The following is a 21,481-nucleotide window of genomic DNA, read 5'->3' as shown; positions in this document are numbered from 1 at the left end:
GAGCCGGATCTATGGTCTAACCCATTACTTTCTCCTGTCCCTGGCCGCGGTAGAAGCACTATATCAAGATACAGGTTGAGTGTCACGGCGGGCAGGAAAATGTATCAATCGGTAGTGCCCATCTGCTCGAGTGCTGTTCCCGTGTCGACGGCCGATTTTCTTTTCTCGTCCATCAAATTTTGGACATTTACTCCCATCATGGCGATCGGCATGTCAAGGGTACTTAACGGCATTGCGTTGATGTCGGGTGCCTACCAGTGGACCTGAAAATGGCCAACACAACCAAGGGGCCAGGCCGAAGGTTGGCACGTGGTCCTTGGATATGTCAGGGGCCAGACCAAAGTCGTTGGTTGACACAGGTCCACTTCCCTATTAGGAATGTCCAACCTGGAGCACGAATGCGGCTCTTTGCTCTGTGTTTGCTGAGCAAGTACGCCGAGGCGCGTGGCGGCGGCTGCTCTGTATATGGACTAGTATCGGCTTTGTCTGGCATCCCAGTGGAGTCCTATCCTTCTATCCGGCCCCGCCGAGAGATACAAGATAGCGCTCGGGAGATGGAAAAGACAATCGAACGATGCGCACGTGTCGACTCACCCCAAGACGTGTACTGGGTTGCGTCATGGTGTTGATATCTTGACAAGTTCTTTCAGCTGGTGATGCATCTGCAGGGAAGTCCATATCTCGCCGGATCTGGGGTAGACAAGGAAAAGTGGCCCCATGCGGGAAATTGGAGACGCCCAGGAACTTGATAAAAAAAAGTCGCGCCGGTTCTCGGACACGAGCCGGACGGACCATAAAGCCTGTGACTTGCTGCCCAGTCATCATCCGGGGTCCTCGTCGCGTGCCTCGCGTACCCCAATGGAGCCGTAATGTTGCGGGGAGGGCGATATCTGGGGCGTCAAGGTTGAGCCTAGCAACGGACGTTGCATGCTTGCGCAGAGACAGCGGACGGCAGAGAGGAGCCGAAGGATATGGTCCAGGAGAAAAGGTCAAATCAGGAAAGTACAAGCGTAAAACCGGGGCGTCTTGGGTCTCCACCGACCGGCAACCTGGGCGAAGCTCAAGCAGCGGAGCGGGGCAGGGGCGGCGATGGAGACGATCAGCAATTTGTTTGTCGGGGCAGGTCGGGGACGGCGACGTGGGCGCGGGCCTAGCAGCAGCCGAAAACCGGGCTCCGGAGTCGTGGCACGCTTTTACTCTAGATTTGGCTGGCAACTCTGTACGTAATGGATATGGGGTAGAGCAGAGGGCAAATGTTGGGGTATCGAACCATGGAATCAATGCCCTCCATGTTCCATCCGTCATGGAAGGAAGGCCTCGGTGTCGCAACAGGCAAAGATTGGAAATGGCAAGCGCCGCTAGCACCCGAGTCATGGACCTGCCTGGCAGGAGCCATCCGACCAACGTGCTCCCCACGCAGCGAGGCCGGGGAAATGGACAGGTCTGCACGGTGCTGGACGTGGTGGTGCACGCGTCGCTGGACTTGCCCGCAGATAACCTAAACCGAGGAGCGGGGCCCCTTGAGATACGGGCACTGGAGCACACCCGCACGCCCGCGCTGACGAGCGGGCTTCATGCTTGCTTCACCCGCGCCCCGTCTGGTCCTTATCGTCGCCCATTTGCCCCCTAATTTTCACCCAGAGACGAGCGCGATGCGGGTCCTGCTCCAGCGCCGTGGCCCAATGGCACCCGCCGCCTGGTGGTGGAGGGGACATCCAGGTAGCAGCGAGCCGTTCGCGCGTGCTGCCCCAACGCCCTGGCGCCCTGACAAGGTCCGAGGATGACTGCGGCGACCCGGCCTGCCCGAGTCAACTACACGCAGCCGTCGAGCGGGGATCGGCGAGATTGGGCAAGATAGCCACCGCGCCAGCGGCCATAAATACGCTGCCTCATCCCCGCCCTGCCCATCTCGCCGCTCCCCGATGTCCTCCCTTGCCCTCCTCGCCATCCCCCGCCATTCCCTGCCCGGAGATACCTCGAGGAGTCCCTGCCGCTAGACCAGACTAGGCTCCCACGGCTCCCCGTCGCAGCAGCAACCATGGGCGCCGCTCCGCCCGACGAAAAAACAATCGGCCTGGGCCGCTCCCCCAGCGGCAGTGCCCCCTCCGACATCCAGGCCGGCGGCGTTATCTCCAGCGATGGCGGCGCGGGCATCGCCACTACGTACGGCGAGACCAAGCGCGGCTTGAGCCCTCGCCACGTGCAGCTCATGGCCATTGGTGGCTCGATTGGAACGGGACTCTGTAAGCTGAGCACCCTCTTCCCCGACACTCCCCCACGCGCCTGTCCCCGCGATGTGGGCAGCCGCTTATCTGCAGCGCCATATCGGTAGCCGATCCGAGCTTTCGGAAGTTCTGATTTGCTGACAAAAAATAACTCCTGAACAGGGATCGGAATCGGTGGCGTACTTACCAAGGCCGGGCCGCTGTCGCTCGTGCTTGGCTACATGTTCTGGGGACTTCTCTTCATCTGGCCGCTCAACCTATGCGTCGCCGAGATGTGCGCCTACCTGCCCATCCGCGGCTCCATTTTCGAGCTCGCGAGCCGCTTCGTCGACCCGGCCCTCGGCTTTGCCATGGGTTGGACCTACTTCTTCGCTGGCGTCATGCTTGTCTGTACGGAATACTCGGCCATCGCGACCATCATCCAGTATTGGGATCCAAAAACGAACCCTGCCGCCTGGATCGCTGTTGCCATGTTCTCGTGCATCATCGTCAACGTGGTTGCCGTTAAGTGGTACGGCGAGGCCGAGTTCATCATGGCGTCCACCAAAGTCCTGCTTCTTTTCGGCCTCATCCTAATCACCGTCATCACCATGGCCGGTGGCAACCCGCAGGGTGATGCCTACGGGTTCCGCAGCTGGGGCAACGGCAACTACATCCACCCCTACGTCGCTGAGGGCGCCACCGGTAACTTCCTGGGCTGGTGGAAGGTTGTCATCTACGCCGGATTCACCATTGCCGGCCCCGACATGATCGCCCTCGCGGCCGGTGAGATCCAGAACCCGCGCTACACCATCCCCCGAGTTGCCAGCCTTGTTTTCTACCGCCTGGTTGGATTCTACGTCATCGGCGTCCTCTGCGTCGGCATCATTTGCAGCTCCGTCGACCCCGGTCTCCTCGACGCCATCAAGAACAGGAAGCCTGGCGCCTTCTCCAGCCCTTGGGTGGTCGGCATCGAGCGTATGGGCATCAGCGTCCTTCCCCACGTCATCAACGCCGCCATCATGTTGTCGGGCTGGTCGTGCGGCAACGCCTACCTCTACTCGGCCAGCCGCACGCTGTACGGCCTGGCGCGCGACAACCAGGCACCCAAGATCTTCCTCAAGTGCACCAAGGACGGCGTGCCTATCTGGTCTGTCGGTGCCGTCTCGCTCATTGCGTGCATCACCTTCCTTGTCGCTTCCGACTCGGCCGTCACCGTCTTCTTCTGGTTTGTCGACCTGACCACCACGGCCCTCATCATGACCTACACCATGATGATGATCGCCTACATCGGCTTCTACCGCGCCCGCAACGCCCAGGGCATGGACCCGGCCACTTTGCCCTACCTGGCCCCCTTCACCCCTTACACGAGCTACTTGGCCCTCGTCCTGGGCTGCACGGCCGTGCTGTTTGTCGGCTTCGACACCTTCTCGCCGTTTTCATACCGTGACTTCATCACAGCCTACTTTGCCTTCCCCTTTGGCACCATCATGTTTGTAGGCTACAAGGTCTTCAAGAAGACCAGCTTCGTCAACCCAGCCGACGCCGACCTGATCTCGGGCAAGAAGGAGGTGGACGAGGAGTGCAGGCACTGGGAGGAGGGCGGCATCCAGGAGAACGTCAAGGCACGTCTGGCCGAGATGAGTTTCCTGCGGAGGACCTGGGAGAAGATGTGGTAGAGGGAAAGTGCAGGAGAGTTCCATGGAAAATGTCTCCCCGCTTGAACGGTATTTCCGTCTAGTCATTTCTGTTTTGGTATAGCGCTCCCCAATTCAGTTTTCTCATTTAAATCATCAATTACCAATCTTGGGTATCCGTTCCACGAAGGAAGTCGTCTCGCCCATTACCCCTTGAGCCCAGGAAATGGAAAGCTGAGAAACACCACAAAGATCCGTCTAGCTCACGCCACAAGGCCACAAGAACAGGGTGTCCTTTAGGTCCTGTGGTTTCACATTGCGGTAGTAGGTATTTTTTTCGGTTTTCCTGTTATTTTACCCATGCCTGGACTTGCCCCGAGAATACAGCGTAGAAGGGCAGCAAGAAGAGGAAGTCCGATTTGAGCGTGTGTTTTTTTTTTATCTCTTTCGAATTGGTATGTTAGCAGTACAGCCCTTGTTCGAACCTGGAGCTTCCTGGCGCGGCCTGGAAAGGTTCGACAGGCCCGTTCCAGGGCTTTATTTTGCGCGATGCTTTAAGCTGGCGGTGACACCATCAGCCGGGAAGATGCAAGCAAATACTGGTGACAGTGAGGGTTTTACGCTGTCCTTGGGGCTTGTGGGTGTTGTATGGAGCTTCGCAGTACCTGCTAGGGTGGTAAAGCCATCGCAGGAGGGAGGCTAGCCACTCCTCGAGAAGGATGATGGCTTCACGGAGGGAGGTGGTGTTAGCTTTCTAATGCCAGCACGGCCAATGCCGTACGACTTTGACGTGGCTGTTTTGGCCTAGCTGCGAGGAAGCGGGTTGGCATGCGATCAGGAACGCTACAGGTGCATCTCCATGGCGCTTGGATCACAGCAGAACCTTCTCTCACCATGCGCCAAACACCCATGAACAAAGCGAGGACAGTGATTCCGAGGGCAGCATTGTTTCAGGTGGCAACCTTTCCCGGAGGTCGGCTCGCCTTACCGGTATTTTTTTTCCCCCGTGAGCCGCTCCTTTCACGTTTCTACAAAAATGAAACGGTCAATCATCGGGAGGAGATGGGAGGGGGTTGTACGGCGAAACAAACCTGTCAGTTGGTCTCGCGGCAGGTGCCCCATGCTTCTCTCAGCGCCCCGGGCCGATCTTCTCCTCGGATTGCGGCCGACGGGGCTTGGGTCACACGCCCTGTCGACACGCCCTGCGCTCCTCACCCGGACGCGCTCTAGCCCCTGGGCGTCGAGCCTGTCGACATAGCGCTCCGCAAGCGCGGGCAGGTGTTCGACGTCGTCGACGCAATAACGCTTGACCTTTTTGCGCAGAGGTCGGAGCGAGAAGATGTCTTGGCGAGCTCTGAAGAGAGCAGCGGCGTGCTGTTTGTTCTGTAGCCAGCTGCCCAGCAGGGCCCGGGGAAGGTCCAGGTCGTTCTTCACGGCGTTACGGAGCCCTATAAAGTCCGTGTTGCTGCCGCCGCGCCGCCGCGCCGCCTTCTCGAGCAGCTGCACGTCCATGACGCCGGCAAGGCGGACCTGGTGGTGCGCCCAGAGCGCGACGGCGTCGGTCCGCACGTCCCAGAAGTACTTGGGGACGCTTTGGTCCTCCAGGATGCTCTTGAGCGTGGCGCCGGCTCCGTTTGCGGTGGTGAAGGCGGCCTTGCCGAGCTTCTGGACGTCGATGAGGCTCGCCTGCTTCCGGGGGTGGATGAGAGCGGTGATGATGTTGAGCGTCCCGCGGCGGCCAAGGTCCTTTCCCTCAATATCTAGGTATAGAGTGCTTCGAGGGGTGATGGAGGAGAGGAAGATTTGAAGCCTCTTCGCCGAGGACACGATTGTGGGGAGTGAAGCGGGCGTGGGCATATTGCATCAAGATATTAGAGAATGGGTAAGATGATCGTAAATAGCAGTATCCGGGATGTGTGACCTCGTAGCTGAAGTGGCTCGTGGTTTGTATGTTTAGCCTGTGGTAGGGTGGAGACCTGTAGAAATGGGGTCTGGACATTGAAAGGCCTCGTCACGTGATCCGCATATGAAATCCACGTCGACAGGGCATTTTTGCTAATGGGGCCAACATTAGCCGAGCCAAGCTGGCAGGGCGAAATGTAGGTACTTGGCGACGACATGCAAAGTCGAACTGACCTCTATATTCGTGGCCGGCATTTTGACTAGATCCATGTCCAACCACCCGACCGTCCCAAGAGGCAGGTGTCCTACGGTTACTCCCGTTTCTAGCCGAAAAGACTCCCGACGGGTGCGCGGGATGTCGTCCACGTCCACACTGGACCCGATTGCGCAACAATATTCCAGCCACGTGTGTTTTGTCTGCAGCTAGCCGCAGCAGCCAGCGACTGTGATCCACTTTCCGGGCCGGCGTCGGGCACGCGCGCGACATCATCGAGGAGGATAGCGAGGACTCTGGCAGGCAGCCAGAGCGTGCACGGGCTAGCACTCCTTCACTGTAAGACCGCCCGCCTCCTCACGATTTCCACATCGAACTCACCCATCGGGATTAAGCAGCGGTTGCTTAATCCCGTGCGAGTCGCTGTTCTGGGGCCACTTCGGTTCCAGTTGGCATTGGCTGGATTGATAGCTGCGCTTTTGTCGGGTGCCTGCCGAATTCGCGCCCAGAGAAATGAGCATTTCGGACTCTGCCGCGATGCGATCTCGCATTTTGAGCCCGGAGCGCAGGGGGGTGGAATGGGGCCACCAGGGTTGTCGTGCGTGAAATGGCCAATGGGATGCCTTGTCGTCAGCTTATATCATTGCCTATAAGTGGACATAACAGGGCGACCAAAGTCTCGGCGTCAGCTCCTGCTGCCGTGAGGGAGGCAGCTATTATAGAAGCGCCGACTAGCGGCGGGCCTTACTGGGTATCGAGGCCGATATATAAACGCTAGCGACGCCATGCCATCCTCGAAAACAGTACACGGATCAACAAGTCCCAACCCGAGCACAAGCACACGTAGATTGCGCTCTTGAACTGGCCACCAGCAGGCAGAAGTCGAAGTCTAAAAAAAATGAGGCTTAACGCAAAGCTCCTCCTCCTCCAGGCCATACTCGGCTCCGCCTCGGCACAGAGGACCACCGCCAGCACCACCGAGTCGGTAAAGGGGGCCACCACCAGCGTCTGGTTCGTCCCGGCGGGCCCCTTGACCAGCCTGCCGCCGATGATGACGGCGACGGTGCGGGGCCACAGCATCGCCACGACCTACTACATGACCCAGCCCGGCCAGGTGCCGTTCAACCAGAGGGGCTATCTGCGGGACTGGTGGGACGATGTCAGGGTCATAGACATGCTGGCGAACGATACCCCGACCAACCAGAGGATCGCGTACGAGATCGGCTACGCCGGCGCCTCGAGCCACAACGGCGAGCTGATGGCCACCCAGCAGTTCGGCATGAAGGCGACGTGCTTCCTCGACACGGCGCGGTCGTCGGCGACGTGCACCGGGGCCTGGTCCTCGACGCACAGCTCCAAGGACGACTCCATAACGACGACTGCGACGACCTCGGGGACGTTTACGCCGGGGAGCATAAGGGCCACGCAGGTTCCTGTCGTTATCGTGGAAGGGACTGTAAGTCCTTGCCTTTTCTGTTTTTTCTTCTTCTTCTTGTTATTATGCGTTTCCTGTGTCGGTTGCAGTCCAAGTACTTCCCTGGGGCTGGACACGGGTAGACTTAGTAAAGGCTCGAGCTGACGATCTTGGCACTTGGGTAGATTCCCCAGGGGCCTATCAGCACGCGACCGACAGCAGGCGCCGGCCTGCCGCGTGCTACGCAAAATGCCGCACTGGCAGGGGGTGCCGCTGTCCTGGCTGGAGGGGCTCTGCTGCTGGCCTGAGAGGACAAGACGAGAGCAGCGAGAGAGTGGGGGTGTGTCCATCAGTCGATACCCAAAGACAATCACGGCGGCTATGATGGGCTGGTGAGCGTCATACCTACCTGGTAATGTACTAGGGCCTATACGCTCGACGATGTTTCGCTCCCCAGAGCATCAAGTCCGAGACCCCGGATGCCTCATAATGTTAGTGGTAGTAGCGTTGTCAGGGTGTTTACAGTAATACAGTATTTTGCGAGTGTGGCAATAGGCAAGAGGACACTTTATTTTCATTTTTCGTTCCATCATCTCGCGTGCCCTGTGGCCCTTCTGACGAAACCACTGTGCGCGGATACCTATCCTGCAACAGAAAGGATTTGACTGCCCAAGTCATACCGGTTTGTGGCCGGAAGCAGTATTTACGCTGTTGTAGAAAAAAAGTCCGTGAGCATAGATCCGCATAGCTAATCGAGGGATGGACGCAACGAACCTTTGGTGACCTTGTACACGGCAATGTCGTCGGTGGCCAGGCTGGCCGAAACGCTGGTGCCAGTGCCGGTGCGGCCCGAGAACATCTCGGTCCAGCGCCAGTTGCCGGAGCCGAGGTTGGGCACGTCCTTGAGGTCGACTGACAGGGTCTGGGCGCGGCCTGGCGAGACGAGGGCGACGACGACGCCGTCGCTCAACTGGCCGGCCCAGTAGTTGTAGATCTGGCCGTTAACGGGCGCGGGCTTGCCGGGCGGGCGGAAGTAGCCGGCGGCCTTGCCGAGCGAGTCCTGGTTGATGCCGATCAGGCCCTTGTTCCGGACCAGGGACAGGGTGGCCTGGGAGATCTTGGACAGGTCGTTGCCTAGAATGATGGGCGACTTGGCGATGGCCCAGAGGCCCATGTGGGTACGCTCCTGGGCGGCCGTGAGCTTGCCGTTGCCGAGTTGCTGCGGGCGGGGAGAAAGGAAGGACATGCAAGAGTCAGCAACTTTTAACAAACAAACAACACAGTGGTCAACCGAGCGGGAAAAAACACACCATCATGTCCAGATCGTTAAAGCCGCCGGGCCCCGCGTACTGGGCAATGGTGCCGGCGGTTGAGGCGATGCGCACGACCGAGGCCCAGTCGTTCCAGTTGTCGTTGGACATGCGCCAGGCGTTGCCGTAGTCTTTGCCCCAGGTCCAGACGTTGTCGACGCCCCACTGGCACATGGAGAAGTAGATGCTCTTCTGGTTGCGCACCGACATGAGCGCGTCCCTCATCTTGCCGAACCACTCCTGCGTGTGGCCGCCCGCCTTCTTGCCCCAGCACGTCTGCGGCCAGGGGTTGCCCTCGCAGGGCGTGAAGCAGTTGTCGTGCTTCCACAGGTCGACCCCCCAGGACGCGAGGAGCTTGGCGTCCTCCGTCTCGTGGCCCCAGGACCCCGGGTAGCCGCCGCAGGTCTTTGTGCCGGCGCAGCCGTAGAGGCCGAACTTGAGGCCCATGGAGTGGATCTTGTCGACGACGGGCTTGACGCCCTGCGGCCACTTGTTGGGGTCGGCGACCAGGTAGCCCGAGCCGTTGCGGTTCATGGTGCTCCAGCAGTCGTCGATGTTGACGTACTCGTAGCCCAGGTCCTTGAGGCCGAGCGACACGAACAGGTTGGCCGTGTCGAGCGCGTACTTGGCCGTGGCCGAGTTGCACTGGGCCACGTTCTATGAGGGTTTTCGCTTGTTAGTAGAATGAAGCGCCGAGGTTTTTCTGACGCTGGCCGTCTCATTGGCAGCTTTCAAAGTCTCTTGGCTTTCTTACCCAGCTGTTCCACCCAAGGGCTGGCTTGCGACCAAGCCCATTCTCGAGGCGCTTCTGGATCGGCTCGGCCTCGGCCAGGGCGAGCAGCGCCGCGACGAAAAGAGTGTTCTTGAAGGTCATCTTTGTAGTTGAGACAAAGAATGCAAAAAGCAGCGAGTAGGACGGTGCGGCGGCTCAGAGGTCCTCGAGACGGGGTGTCGGGATGGGGAGGAAGAGTCGGAGGATTGGTGCTGAAAGCGGGCCCGCGACCCTAATTATACATGATGAGACGGCTCTTGGTCTCCCCGCCACCACCCTCCTCGGCCTGCATTCAGCCGCTGTCGTTGACTTTGCCGCCGTCGCTTCCCGCGCGTTGCGGGGCAATGGCAATGCCCAGATGCGACTCCCGCCGGGATTTGTGGCGACGGCTGCGACAGAACCAAAGAGTGAATGGTGCGGCTGTAACGGCGATCGAGACACAGCGCCTCATTACTCGTGGCCGACCGGATTGTCGAGCAGTATTGTCTGGGCTACATTGCAGGGCGAGGTGGTGTCTAGTCTGGGTTCAGGGGATATAGATCGCTTCATCCTTCTGTGGACCGCGGCCAGAGCCGACGATTGGTGCAAAAGTGCTGCCGCACCCCGCATCAGGGCCCAAGAGGCGACTTCTCCGCATTGGTCGTGGGTATTGTGAAGGGTGTTTGTGAGGGGCCGGCGCCGGGAGCAACGGTCATGATCCAGAGCGGAGGTCGCAGTCCGCATCCGGGCTGACACCTTGCTGTGCTTTGCTGTGACGCTGAGGTGTCGTTGGGGAAATTTCCGCCGGAGTGGGTTTGTCCTTTGATCTGACTTGGAGTGGGAAGGCGCTGGTTTGGGCCGGTTTAGGCCGGGGGGTGCGTCATGATTGGTGGCCGCGCTTTTCTCCAGACTCCTGGGAGTGGGGACGGTGCTTGGCACCTTAGCGATGGTGGCGGACTGACAGGTCAAGTGCCGACCAAGGATCCCAAGACATGGTGTTGCCCCTGGTCTGCCCAGCAGGTATACCCGACCTGGCGACGCCTGTCTCGCCGCCTCCTCCTCGGACGATGCCATGAGATCCACCACCGTAGTCGTCCCGGCCAGCGGATTGGCGCGCCAGTTCGGCACCTGCAGACCGAGCGCCGGGACATGGATTCCAACATGCGCAAGAGGCACCCGGAGCCGAGAGGGCGCGCGTGGAAAAACGTGGGTCCTAAACATAAAAGAGTTGTAATGCGACGTCGGCGGGCGTATATGTAACCCTACTCGGCCGCTCTTGGCTTGGAGGATAGTCCTGTCACACCACCAACCCCTAGCCGCATCACTCCTACATCCGTCAACATGAGGCTCACTGTAGCGCTGCTCACTGCCCTCTCGGCCTTGGCTGCAGCCGCGCCCAGCGTGCTGAAGGAGCGACAGTCGACTTATACCGACTACCTCTTCGTCTACGTAGGTATTCATGTGCCCCATGCTATCCTACGAGGAAGAGGCTCTACCACGCAGACACTGGCCAACAAACACTTTCTAACAAACACTCAACAGTTCACCGGCGAAGGCACCTCCAATGGCGAGCAGATCTACATGTCCGTGTCCAACAACAACAACCCGGGCTCGTGGACCAACGTCGACGGCGGCCAGCCCGTGCTGACGTCCAACGTCGGCACTCGCGGCGTCCGCGACCCGTCCCTGATCCGCAGCCAGGACGGGTCCAAGTACTGGATCGTGGCCACGGACCTCAAGGTCAACGGCCTCGGCTGGGCCGGCAACAACTTCACCGAGAGCGGGTCCAAGGGCCTCGTCGTCTGGGAGTCGACCAACCTCAAGACCTGGACCTCTTCCGCCCTCCGCATCGTCAGCCCCAGCAACGCCGGCATGACCTGGGCGCCCGACGCCATCTGGGACCCGGCGACGTCGCGGTGTAAGAGCTTACCCCCTCTCTCTCCCCCTGGCATGTGATGTCTAGAATTGACGACGAAAAACAACCGCCCCCGTAGACCTCGTCTTCTGGACATGCAACCTCAAGGGCGACGGCTGGTACATCATGGGGTCGTACACGACCGACTTCAAGACCTTCACGCCGGCGCACAAGTTCCTGCGCGGCGCCGGCATGGACACCACCATCGCCACGGACAAGTCGACCAACACCTTCTACCGCGTCTCCAAGAACGGGCCCGGCCAGCTGATCGAGCAGGCGCGCGCCACCAGCCTCAACGGGCCCTGGTCCGTGGTCGCGCAGCGCATCGGGCAGGGCCTGCCGGCGGGCGAGGGCCCGCTCGTGTTCCAGGACAACCAGAACCCCAAAAAGTGGCACATGTTCATCGACGACTACACGCGTGGCGCCGGGTACAAGCCCTTTGAGACGACCAACATCACCGGCGGCCAGTGGACGCCGTCGACGGGCATCAACCTGGGTAACCGCTACCGCCACGGATACGTCGTGCCCATGTATGTGGATGGTGCTCCTTCTTGCTGCTGTTTCTATTCTTTTTCGGTGGGGTTTTGCGAGTATTTAGAGCTAACCTGTGGCCTATCACAGCACCGCGGCCGAGCGTTCGTGCATCACGGGCGGCGCCTGCAACCGCGCCTGAGTGTCCCGAGACGGAGGATGACGAGTGGTATTGACGGCGGTGACCGCAAGTCGATGTGGGGGGGGTAGGGCTGGGCGAGGTGCATATGTATGTGGATGTTATCAGCGGGGTTGGAGGGGCACGGCAAGACCAGCTAGATATATGCATTAAGGATTATCGAACATTGAGACTCCGCAGCCCCATCCCAATGGGATGTAACCAAGGCGATGTGTCCTCCAAACCGGCTTGTTCAATAATCAGCTAGATGCCTCCCAGATGTCCCATCAGGACACGTCGGCATTAACTCCTTTGTCGGCCGAGCCTAGCAGGAGCTAGATGCGCCGTGAACGACCCAGCGATGCTGTTGCCTGATGGCCTGCATCCTCCCCCACGCGGCTTGTGCAATCGCCTGGGTGACACCACGGCCTCAATTGGCTCGCTTTCCTGCGCCGACTGCCGACTGTGCAGTGTGGCTCAGCGGCTGGTGCCAAAACCCTGGAGACGCCCTTCGGGTCAATGAAAGAGACTCCCCATTGGTGGCTCTGGCTCCACACCGCCTGGGGGGGATGCTTTGGCTGGGCCGGGGGTCTGGGAAGACGGAGTGTAAGACGGCGTGAATGGGTCTGCGGCTTTGCGCTCGGTGCTATCAGCTTTGTGCGACGGACCGCCTATAAAACACGGGTAGTAGGCTTAAATTTTAGGTATTCAAGTCCTGAGGAACACCACACTCATCGGCCCTCCAAATTCCAGCCCCATTCGCCACTTCCCTCATCCAACTCCCAGCACTCCGCCCTTGCCCGCCATGGCCGAGCCCAGCCCTGTCTCGGCTGAGGAGAAGCAGACGTACAGGGGCAACTGCCACTGCGGCGCCTTCGTCTTCGAGGCCTTCATCCCCGAGATCAAGGAGGTCAAGGTCTGCAACTGCAGCATCTGCATCAAGAAGAACTACGCCTTCGCCATTGTGCCCGACGCCGACTTCAAGGTCGTCAAGGGCGACATCGAAAAGGACCTCACCGTCTACAAGTTCGACCCGGCCTTGCTGTCGCACATGTTCTGCTCCAACTGCGGCACCGCCGTCCTTGGCACCTACACCAAGATGCCCGGCTTCACCGCCATCAACGCCCGCGCCGTCCAGGGGCCGCTCGACCTGTGGAAAATGGCCAAGAATAAGTGAGCGAGGTTTCTCCGTGGCGGCAGAATGCGAATACTTCTTTTTATTTCCCCCCGCCGCTCCTCCTCTAACATCTGCCCCCAGATACAACGGCGTCTCGTACAAGCCCGAGTACGTCCCGCCCCCGTACGACGACATGCCCGAGCCGGCCACCCGCTTCGACGATGAGCCCTCGGGCGGCAAGCTCTACCACGGCAGCTGCCACTGCGGCGACGTGCGCGTGGCGCTCCGCGTCCCCAAGCCGTTCGACCAGGATCGCGCCGCCGACTTCGAGCAGGACCCGGCGCGCGCCATCGTCGAGTGCAACTGCTCGCTGTGCCAGCGCACCGGCGCCACGTGGATCTATCCGAACCGGGGCCAGGTCGTGATCAAGGCGCGCGGCGGCGGCGACGACCCGCGCGGGGACGCCTTCTCCAAGGCCGTGGGCGCCTACCACGTGCGCCTGGGCTCGCAGGTCTTTTGCCGCCGCTGCGGCGTCTACGTCGCCAACCGGCTCGACATTTCGACCGACGACGAGTTTGCCGCCCTGCCCGAGGGGCTGCGCGCGTACATGGCCGACAAGCGAGACTGGCAGCCGCTCAACCTGCGCATCTTCCAGGACGTGGAACTGGAAGGTCTGAACATCACCGAGGCCGACGGCTGGAACAAGATCCAGCCGCCGTATGTCAACCCTTGAGGTCGAGGCCGTGATGGGGGGATCAAGGTGGAATGGTAACGTCGCCGAGAAGGAGATGTATGTACGTATGTCAAAAGGGTGCATTTCGCGTGCGCCTTCCTCAATGAGAGCAGGAAAACCGTTCCAGCACCTGCCCCTGTTGTTTTGTACGTGAAGGCTCGTGCATAGAGATCCCTCAAGACCACCGGGGAGGGCAGCGGTATTGCTCCTCATGGAGCTGGGTGGGATTAGGAGGCCCCGTCCACCGCTACCTAGTGACCGGGAGGTCATGCCAGCAACCATACGGCTTGCTTGTGATTTCCTGATTGAATAGCGCTAATCCAACGCCGGAATGCAGTGTGCTTCCTTGTAGATGTGAGAAATTTCCTCAACCGATGTTTCTCGCCCGGATCCTCCTCGAAACGCCAATTTCTATTAGTAGGGCAACCACTCGCCCGCTTTTTGGTTGCTCAAAAAGTTAGCTCGTTGGCGACGTGGTATCCCTCCAGACAGCGCCCTCCAAGGTCATAGCACTCGCGGCACATGACAAAGTACCCACCCCAGCAGACAGGACATTGGTAGCCAGCCTGACCCGAGTGCATATGAAGGGTACAAACGTCGCAGTAAGAACCCGGGATGGTGGCAGCCTCGTACTGTCCGCCAACTTCGACTTCCGCCTCTGGCTGCGGCAGCGTAACCCCCCGCCTGTCGGCCTCGCGCTGCAGGATGTCGACAAGGCCGCCGACTTGGCCGCCCGCGCGCCGGACCCACCAGAGCAGCGTGCGGCCGAAGCCGTCGGGCAGGTCGAAGGTGCCCTCGGTGGCGGCGAGGAGTCTCTTGGCCATGGCCTCCTCCCCGTGCGCAACCGCGACGGCGAGCGGCGTCATGCCGTAGGCGTTGCGGTGGAGGGCGTCGAGGCCACGGGTGAGCAGGAGGTCGAGCAGCTGGTCCACGGAGCCCTTGCGCCCTGGCGGTATGTTGCAGAGACGGCCGAGCAGGTTGTTGCCGACGCCGTCCAGGGTGAAGGGGTCGGCACCGCGGCCCAGCAGCAGCTCGAGCGCGGCGGGGCTGCCGGAGGACAGTGCCATGTGGACCACGGACTCGCTGTTGACAAGGGTCACGGCGCTGTAGTCGGCCCCGGCGTCCAGCAAGAGCTCGAGGCAGCCGAGCTGGCAGGCGTCGGCGGCTTGGTGCGCCGCCGTCCAGCCTGCGGAGTACGCCACCGTGACATCAGCCCCGTAGTCGAGCAGCAGCTTCAAGCAAGCGTCATGCCCACCCCGGGCTGCATAGGTAATTGCCGGGTGGCCACTGCGTTGGACCACATTGCAGTCCGCCCCGGCCTTCAGGAGCATCTCCAAACACCCGCCATGACCCCCCGCAGCCGCGAGGGAAACCGGAGTGTAGCCATTCTTATCCTGAACCTGGATGTCTGCACCAGCGTCCATGAGGAGCTTTAGGCAGTCGGCGCTGCCATCCTCGCACGCGCCCAAGATTGGCGTTCGACCATGATCATTTCTTGCTAATATGTCGACCCCCAAGTTTACCAGACGTCGCAGGCAGCCTGGGCTGTCCTCGCAGGCGGCAACGTGTGCAGGGGTGTTTTGAGCATTGTTAAGAGCCATGGGATTGGCCCCTTTCTCGACAAGGAGCTGGAAGCAGTCCACTTGGCTGTAGTAGCATGCACAATGGAGCACAGAATTCTGATCTGAATCCACATCTGCGAGGGTCGCCCCTGAGCTGAGCAAGATTTCCACACATTCGGTAGCTCCAGAGGAAATCCCGAAAAACAGCAGGGGCTCTCCCAAGTTTGTTTTGGCGTTGATATCCGCCCCTTGCTGTAGCACAAGGCGCAAGCAGGCTCCTTTATTGGACTTCGCAGCGAAATGGCCGGCAACACACCCATCACCATCTTTAAGGGCAAGATCAGCTCCTCGTGCCAGAAACAGGCTTGCGGACGCGGTGTTGCCGCACAGCAAAGCCGCATGCAACGGGGTTCGGCCCCTGCCCCCTGGCGCGTCGACCTTTGCTCCTCTGTCTAGCAGACCCTGCAGCCACTCGGTGCCAAAACGGGCCGCGGCAAGGGTGAGCGCAGTGTTCCCCGTGTCCGATTTTGCCTCGACGTCCGCGCCCAAGTCGAGTAGCGCCTCTGCCGCGCTGCCTGCAAAACTGCTCGCGGGGTTCGCCCCAAGTATCGCCGCATGAAGAAGCGTCTCTCCGATGGTATTGGACGTGTTGACCTCCAACATTCCAATGCCGGCGGCCTTTTCAAGTAGTGGGCTCCATAATTCTTGGCCTCTCCAGAGGGCACGATGAAGCGGCACGTTGCCGGACGAACAACGCTTGGTGACGTCCGCTCCCCGATCCAACAGCAAAGCGGCAACGTCGTTACGTTGTTCAAGGTATGCCAAATGCAATGCCGTTTCTTTCCAGACGTTTGTCACCGCCAGGTCGGCTCCTCGATCGAGCAGAAGCCGTACGAGCTCCACGTAACCGCCCATCGTGGCCGAAAGCAAGGGCGTGTAGCCGCCTCGCTTGGTCCGAAGAAGCTTCGCCCCAGCATCCAACAGCAGCCTCGCCTCCCCCACACGCCCCTTGTACGTGGCCACCATCAGCGCAGTGTCGCCATTAGTAGTGGTCTGGGCGTTGACGTCGGCACCACATTCGACGAGCAGCTTGACGAGAGATTCGCCTCCCCCCTCCCGCATGCACGCAATGTGCAAGGCAGTCCACCCATCCTGGGTCGATGTATTAATAGGGATCTTGGCTTCTGTACTGATGTGTCGCAGAGCATCGCGGCCTATCCAGGCTGCGAAGCATAGGGCATTATCTCCTATCATTCCTTGGCCGCTGTCGCTCCCTCCTAGCGACTCCCTGTACCACAGTTTTGCGATTCTAGACGTTGATCTGTGGTGCTGAAAAAGCCTCCAGACATGTGGATGGAGCGATGACCAGATGCCTTTGCGCGGATCGAGAATCTTGTGCACCATGTCAGCAATCAGTGCCGGGACAGCTTGATTTTCGGGCTGCCGCCCCAGAGCACCCAGCATGTCCACAGCGAGTGCAATCAGTGCTCTGAGCACCTCCCTCTCTCCCAGCAAAAGCCCCGTATCCCATACGCATTTTGTCGCGAGATAGCGAAGACACAGGGCTGTGAGATGAAGTAGCCTGCGGTGGAAAATTAGCAACAGGCATTTATAGTTCGGAACAATTTGCTTCTTGCTTTACACACACCGCAGACGGAATAATAATGCGGAAAAAATAAAGCGACCCTTACTTTCTCGCTGCTTTTGCAGATATTCCAATGCTTTCCGAAGCGCCGAATCGGAAATAGGCACGACTTTAAACAGACTCTTGATTAGGTTCCCCAGTTGGTCGAGCTTTGGCGCAACCCGGGCCTGGCCGCCAAGTGCCCAGCCCACCTTGGCCATCTTCGACGTGCTGCCTTTTGCTGAGCTCCCATTCCCAGACACTAGCCCCCCCTTGGCAAGGTCATCGTGGGGCGCCCGCCGAAGGGATTCGAGGCCAGGACCAAGGTCCCCGTTCACGACCTTGGTGGGCTTTACAGGCCTGTAAGCAAGGCCTTTGAGGGAGCTGTCGATCGTTAGGCATATATCGCTGATATTGCCCAGAATATCGGTGACCATTGCGGCAACTGCGGGGTCGTCCAGGGATTCATGGTGCGTTGGCAGCAGCACGCCATCCTCAATGCCGACCTCCTTGCCCCACTGGGCGAGCAGGAGTTTGTCCGTTTCGAACCGCACCATGGCCGCGCGGGAGCTCGCACCCGCTTCCCTGATGGCGTCGACCTTTTCGACGATATTGAGGCAGGTGCCGAAAAGGGCAGCGACGCCCGTGGTGATGGAAAGGGGATCCATTTGTGCGCCGATGGGGTGGCAGTGTGGGAGGAGTCGAGCTTTGGACGAGATGATGGATGGATGATGGGGGGAGCAAAAGGTGGGACAGGAAATCAACCAAGGACACAAAAGTGCTTGCCGCGCACAGAAAGCCATGGTGCCACATGGTGGGGCTGTCTGTCAGCAGAGCCGCGATGCAATCGGCCCAGCGCCAACAGCAGAGCAAGGCCCTGGGTAAGTTGGGGCTTGATAGGATCCACCGAGCGAGATCCCCATCCGTAGGGCTTGAAAGCAAACGACTACCCAGAGATTTGGGCCCAAAAATACCTACGGTAGGTGGGCATTGGATCACTGCAACGCGAGGATAGAGATAAAATATGGAGGCTAGGCCTCCATTTGATTTAAATGAGTGACTACACCGAACACATATCTGTCTGTGCTTGCAGACGACGCAACCCGACTGTTGGCTTGTTTAAAAAAACCAACGATATCCCCGCCCCTACATTCCCAAATGACCTCGTAGTAGGGTACTACCTTTGTTTCGTTTTTGGCTTACTTGGGGCAGGTCACCCGGACAGAGCGGATGGGTTCGGCCTGAGGCCAGCCCATGCAGTTGCCGTTGATGACCTCCGCCCAGTCGCCTCCGCAGCCATGGCCTGTGAAAAACGTGGCTGCCAAGGATGAAGAGCCTAGAGTTAGTCGTAATCCCCAGAAAAAACACGGGATCTTGGGGGGCGGAAGATGGCGAAAAAGGAGCCTCGACAGCAGGGAAAATTGGGGCTCAGGGAAAGGACGTACTGCTGCAGCTACCAAAGTTATCGACACGGAGCGAGTGCCAGTCCCTTTTGTCGTTGACGACGCACGAGGCGCCGACGCCGTCGGCCCAGGACCAGCCGAGCCAATCGCCCTCGCACGAGGTCCCGGTGTAGGTCGTCAGGTGCCACGAGTTGCCGCGGCGGCTGGCGGGGGGGAAGGTGGAGGTTTCGTTGGTGACTATGAGCGTGGAGCCCCCGGGGGTAAGGGCGGTGCCAGCCAGGAGCTCGCTGAGGAGCAGCGTCGGCAGGGGCGCCTGGGCGGCGTCGACGACAGCCGAGGACTTGTCACGGGCGACCAGGGTGGGGATGGCCAGGGAGGTCCCGGCAAGTCCGAGGGTGGCAACGGCGGCAGTGAGGAGATGCATGTTGATGTTTGGCTGGCGGGTGAAAGTGTCAGGAAATGAAGATGAAGGAGTCAAGTTAGTCAAGTGTTGCAGGCACTGGTGGCTGCTGGTTTCGGAAATACCGAGTCGGCAATCAGGGTTGATCGGGGCTTTATATATCTTGCGGCCTTCCAAAAGCGTAATGGGTTTACCTGTTTCAATCTGTTAATATACAGAAGAGTCGTCTACCAATAGCGTAGTACTGCCCACGACGTATCTAGAATAACCTGTCTTACATAAGATGAATGCTTTTCTTTTCGTATCACTGCCTACTTCCCACCGCTGTTGGTTCATTCACCGATTTTTTGCTTTGTGAGGCGGAACGAAGTGTTACACCCTTACTGCATGTCCCATGGCTAGTAGCACGTCGGTTGATACCAAAGTACAGACCTTAAGACTGTGTGGCTCCTAAGGCCGTACTTAACAAGGCCTGTGGCACTCCCCATAGCGGTTGTTGAAGACGGCGCTTTAACCATCTGACTGATGGGACTGAAAGGACTGTTGCCGGATCCTCTGGTGATTGTCCATCGTCACAAGGAAACCACAGCCAAGCTTTGGTCACAACACAATATAATAATATCTCGCCGCGGGCCACTCGGCTAGACATCGCCCAGCTCCATCCTTTTTAATCTCTACAACCCATGCAGTCAATCCTGGCCCCGTGTGATGCTAGCGAAGCATAGCGTTGCTGACCGAGAGTTGCACGCTGACTTATGCCGGTCCGCAGTCAGATGTCTCGCAGCGAGACATCTGACTGCGGGTTTCGTGCGAGGTGCCAGTGGCATCAATACCATGGTACTTATTTGAAGGCCTGTGCCGGCCGCAGAATGATTTATAATTACAAGTCCCCCCCCCGCGCGACCTGCATGTGTTGTCTCGAGAGTGGCTTCATGTTTATTTTTTAGCAAACAAAAGCTTCTGTCGTGTCAAATACCAGCGCTTCTCTGCGAAAAGTCTTTCCTACGGCCTGCAGGTCTCGCAAACGGCATCTGAGCTAAGCTGACTACGGTGCCGTGGGTATGCCTAGGTGTATACCCGGCCGGAGCGGGGGAGTCTCGGCCTCGCCTAGCTTGCAGGTTTCCTACCTTGGCTGCGTGTCTTTAGACTAGTGGCTGACGAGAACGGACCACGGCCGAGGTTTTGAGGTGTATTGGTGTGGGCCTGGATGTTTGGTGTTGGCCCAGTCGCCCATGCTTTATTTTTCGCCCAGCCCCTGTAGTGTTTCGCTGGCTGCTGGGTGAGTGCCTCCTTCGGAAGTCGCTGTTTTGGAAGGGCGGTCCCTCCCTGCTCGGGGAGCGGCCTCTCGGGTGGGCCTGGGGGATCAAGGTCAAGCTTGGCATTGAAGGAGCATCTATGTGGTCCTTATTGACCTGCGGTCTTGAGATGTCTGGCGCCTGTCCTGTGCGCTTGTCGCAACAATATTTTAATTGGAATGATGGGGGCTATAACAGTTCGTTTTGGATATCGATCTGGTAGGTGTGCATGCGGTATCCAGATTCAGCGGCGAGGGGGTGACGAAATAGAAGGGTCAATTCTGCGGCGTGGGGGGCGTTTGAGACGAGCACGACCTCAAAAAAAAAAAAAAAAGTCCTCAAAAGGCTGGTAACTGCAGCTGGGGTACTGCGTTGACTTTACAATGAAATATCAATCGTTTAATCACTTCTCTGCAACCTTGGCCTCGTCGAGAGCCTGAATGATTTCGGGCCCGAACTCGACGTTGCGCCTGTAGCTCCCCCTGTGCGCGGGCTCGTTGGTGTCGTCCAGCTTTCCCGTCGTGTCGCGGATCAGGACCTCCGCCATCACGGTCCGACCAATGATGTCCTTGAACATGGCGCTGCTGGCCAGGCTCGCCTTGGGGGTCGTCGGTGGGACGGCAGCCATCATGCCCAGGGTCCTGCCGACGAAATCCCACCTGAAGCCCGGCACAAGGGACAGGCAAGTCAGCCCTGCATACAGCGGGGGATCCCGAGACAGCAATCGACGGAGGGATGCTTACATGAAATACACCTTGTTCTTGTCGGCCGCGGGCGTCATAAATGTCTGCTCCATGTTGGCGCTCATGCCCTCGTGCTTGGCGAGCAGGTCCAGCAGGCGCCTCAGATCGTCGTGCGTCTTTTTGTAGTAGGGGTCCGCGTTGTCGGGGCATTCCTTCTCGACCAGGAACTGGGTGAACACCCTGCGGGTGGTGGTGTTGGGGTTTGGCATCGACATTGCAACGGCTAGGCACTACGAGTGAAGCACGAATGGTTTGTTTGTCTGATGGGTCCTGTCGCGGAGAAACGATCAGAGAAAAGGGAATTGGTCCAGCCTCGATTTCGTCCAGCACAATCTCGGGGGAGGTCTACGGGAAGGGCGGGGCGTCGGTGACGTCGATGTGGGGGCGGGGACGGAGTTTGTTTACACCGACCGAGGAAGACGCTTCCAGGCATACCAAAAGGGGGGCAAAGCAAAAATAAACATGCACGGTGTCCGGAAAAAAGTCTGGACCGCAATTTATTCCCCACCACCACAAAAAAAGGAGCCCATCCGGAAGGCTTCGACACTCCGGCAAAGCGAAAAACGTCACTGTGGCTATAAGTAATGCCTTTTGCATCAAGATAATCA

At 59.2% G+C, this 21,481-nt stretch overlaps 11 protein-coding genes across 11 annotated transcripts; 5 read left to right on the top strand and 6 right to left on the bottom strand.

Moving 5' to 3' along the window:
• The first annotated feature begins 1,539 nt into the window (after nt 1-1,539).
• Nucleotides 1,540-4,061, top strand: GGTG_10652 (proline permease). Its single transcript, XM_009228526.1, has 2 exons — nt 1,540-2,243; nt 2,388-4,061. The coding sequence occupies exons 1-2, from the start codon at nt 2,039-2,041 to the stop codon at nt 3,881-3,883; spliced, it is 1,701 nt and encodes a 566-aa protein (XP_009226790.1). The 5' UTR covers nt 1,540-2,038; the 3' UTR covers nt 3,884-4,061.
• A 354-nt stretch (nt 4,062-4,415) lies between these two features.
• On the bottom strand, nt 4,416-5,698 carry GGTG_10651 (hypothetical protein; the record flags this gene model as incomplete). The annotated part of the gene is made up of 3 exons (XM_009228525.1): nt 4,416-4,567; nt 4,830-4,869; nt 5,057-5,698. The coding sequence occupies 3 exons, from the start codon at nt 5,696-5,698 to the stop codon at nt 4,416-4,418; spliced, it is 834 nt and encodes a 277-aa protein (XP_009226789.1).
• Nucleotides 5,699-6,066: 368 nt separating this feature from the next.
• Nucleotides 6,067-6,508, bottom strand: GGTG_10650 (hypothetical protein; the record flags this gene model as incomplete). Its single annotated transcript, XM_009228524.1, has 2 exons — nt 6,067-6,280; nt 6,339-6,508. The coding sequence occupies 2 exons, from the start codon at nt 6,506-6,508 to the stop codon at nt 6,067-6,069; spliced, it is 384 nt and encodes a 127-aa protein (XP_009226788.1).
• Nucleotides 6,509-6,641: 133 nt separating this feature from the next.
• GGTG_10649 (hypothetical protein) lies at nt 6,642-8,042 on the top strand. Its single transcript, XM_009228523.1, has 2 exons — nt 6,642-7,413; nt 7,557-8,042. The coding sequence occupies exons 1-2, from the start codon at nt 6,856-6,858 to the stop codon at nt 7,677-7,679; spliced, it is 681 nt and encodes a 226-aa protein (XP_009226787.1). The 5' UTR covers nt 6,642-6,855; the 3' UTR covers nt 7,680-8,042.
• Nucleotides 7,887-9,773, bottom strand: GGTG_10648 (alpha-galactosidase). The gene is made up of 4 exons (XM_009228522.1): nt 9,436-9,773; nt 8,682-9,338; nt 8,146-8,590; nt 7,887-8,079 (listed from the first exon to the last, which is right to left on the bottom strand). Exons 1-4 carry the CDS (start codon nt 9,553-9,555, stop codon nt 8,075-8,077), a joined length of 1,227 nt encoding a protein of 408 aa, XP_009226786.1. The 5' UTR covers nt 9,556-9,773; the 3' UTR covers nt 7,887-8,074.
• A 38-nt stretch (nt 9,774-9,811) lies between these two features.
• On the top strand, nt 9,812-10,108 carry GGTG_10647 (hypothetical protein; the record flags this gene model as incomplete). Its single annotated transcript, XM_009228521.1, has 1 exon — nt 9,812-10,108. One exon carries the CDS (start codon nt 9,812-9,814, stop codon nt 10,106-10,108), a length of 297 nt encoding a protein of 98 aa, XP_009226785.1.
• A 476-nt stretch (nt 10,109-10,584) lies between these two features.
• GGTG_10646 (hypothetical protein) lies at nt 10,585-12,197 on the top strand. The gene is made up of 4 exons (XM_009228520.1): nt 10,585-10,881; nt 10,975-11,350; nt 11,427-11,877; nt 11,969-12,197. Exons 1-4 carry the CDS (start codon nt 10,774-10,776, stop codon nt 12,018-12,020), a joined length of 987 nt encoding a protein of 328 aa, XP_009226784.1. The 5' UTR covers nt 10,585-10,773; the 3' UTR covers nt 12,021-12,197.
• Nucleotides 12,198-12,624: 427 nt separating this feature from the next.
• On the top strand, nt 12,625-13,953 carry GGTG_10645 (hypothetical protein). Its single transcript, XM_009228519.1, has 2 exons — nt 12,625-13,169; nt 13,255-13,953. The coding sequence occupies exons 1-2, from the start codon at nt 12,802-12,804 to the stop codon at nt 13,844-13,846; spliced, it is 960 nt and encodes a 319-aa protein (XP_009226783.1). The 5' UTR covers nt 12,625-12,801; the 3' UTR covers nt 13,847-13,953.
• A 113-nt stretch (nt 13,954-14,066) lies between these two features.
• Nucleotides 14,067-17,752, bottom strand: GGTG_10644 (hypothetical protein). The gene is made up of 2 exons (XM_009228518.1): nt 17,100-17,752; nt 14,067-16,990 (listed from the first exon to the last, which is right to left on the bottom strand). The coding sequence occupies exon 2, from the start codon at nt 16,870-16,872 to the stop codon at nt 14,296-14,298; it is 2,577 nt and encodes an 858-aa protein (XP_009226782.1). The 5' UTR covers nt 16,873-16,990; nt 17,100-17,752; the 3' UTR covers nt 14,067-14,295.
• A 479-nt stretch (nt 17,753-18,231) lies between these two features.
• Nucleotides 18,232-18,859, bottom strand: GGTG_10643 (hypothetical protein; the record flags this gene model as incomplete). The annotated part of the gene is made up of 2 exons (XM_009228517.1): nt 18,232-18,350; nt 18,478-18,859. The coding sequence occupies 2 exons, from the start codon at nt 18,857-18,859 to the stop codon at nt 18,232-18,234; spliced, it is 501 nt and encodes a 166-aa protein (XP_009226781.1).
• Nucleotides 18,860-20,533: 1,674 nt separating this feature from the next.
• On the bottom strand, nt 20,534-21,088 carry GGTG_10642 (hypothetical protein; the record flags this gene model as incomplete). Its single annotated transcript, XM_009228516.1, has 2 exons — nt 20,534-20,789; nt 20,874-21,088. 2 exons carry the CDS (start codon nt 21,086-21,088, stop codon nt 20,534-20,536), a joined length of 471 nt encoding a protein of 156 aa, XP_009226780.1.
• Between the last annotated feature and the right edge of the window lie 393 nt (nt 21,089-21,481).

The sequence above is a fragment of the Gaeumannomyces tritici genome (assembly GCF_000145635.1).
Source record: "Gaeumannomyces tritici R3-111a-1 unplaced genomic scaffold supercont2.6, whole genome shotgun sequence".
Taxonomy (NCBI): domain Eukaryota; kingdom Fungi; phylum Ascomycota; class Sordariomycetes; order Magnaporthales; family Magnaporthaceae; genus Gaeumannomyces; species Gaeumannomyces tritici.
The sequence above is the reverse complement of the archived record's forward strand: the minus strand, read 5'-3'. Positions and strand labels throughout refer to the sequence as shown.

Excerpts from the sequence above, each read along its gene's own strand:
- GGTG_10652 (XM_009228526.1), top strand. The coding sequence starts at position 2,039 with ATGGGCGCCGCTCCGCCCGACGAAAAAACAATCGGCCTGGGCCGCTCC. Across the intron at positions 2,244-2,387 it reads CTCGATTGGAACGGGACTCT|GGATCGGAATCGGTGGCGTA; the intron begins GTAAGCTGAGCA and ends ACTCCTGAACAG.
- GGTG_10649 (XM_009228523.1), top strand. The coding sequence starts at position 6,856 with ATGAGGCTTAACGCAAAGCTCCTCCTCCTCCAGGCCATACTCGGCTCC. Across the intron at positions 7,414-7,556 it reads TCGTTATCGTGGAAGGGACT|ATTCCCCAGGGGCCTATCAG; the intron begins GTAAGTCCTTGC and ends GCACTTGGGTAG.
- GGTG_10648 (XM_009228522.1), bottom strand. The coding sequence starts at position 9,555 with ATGACCTTCAAGAACACTCTTTTCGTCGCGGCGCTGCTCGCCCTGGCC. Across the intron at positions 9,339-9,435 it reads CCCTTGGGTGGAACAGCTGG|AACGTGGCCCAGTGCAACTC; the intron begins GTAAGAAAGCCA and ends AAACCCTCATAG. Across the intron at positions 8,591-8,681 it reads TTAACGATCTGGACATGATG|CAACTCGGCAACGGCAAGCT; the intron begins GTGTGTTTTTTC and ends CCCCGCCCGCAG.
- GGTG_10646 (XM_009228520.1), top strand. The coding sequence starts at position 10,774 with ATGAGGCTCACTGTAGCGCTGCTCACTGCCCTCTCGGCCTTGGCTGCA. Across the intron at positions 10,882-10,974 it reads CCGACTACCTCTTCGTCTAC|TTCACCGGCGAAGGCACCTC; the intron begins GTAGGTATTCAT and ends AACACTCAACAG. Across the intron at positions 11,351-11,426 it reads GGACCCGGCGACGTCGCGGT|ACCTCGTCTTCTGGACATGC; the intron begins GTAAGAGCTTAC and ends CCGCCCCCGTAG.
- GGTG_10645 (XM_009228519.1), top strand. The coding sequence starts at position 12,802 with ATGGCCGAGCCCAGCCCTGTCTCGGCTGAGGAGAAGCAGACGTACAGG. Across the intron at positions 13,170-13,254 it reads TGGAAAATGGCCAAGAATAA|ATACAACGGCGTCTCGTACA; the intron begins GTGAGCGAGGTT and ends ATCTGCCCCCAG.
- GGTG_10644 (XM_009228518.1), bottom strand. The coding sequence starts at position 16,872 with ATGCTGGGTGCTCTGGGGCGGCAGCCCGAAAATCAAGCTGTCCCGGCA.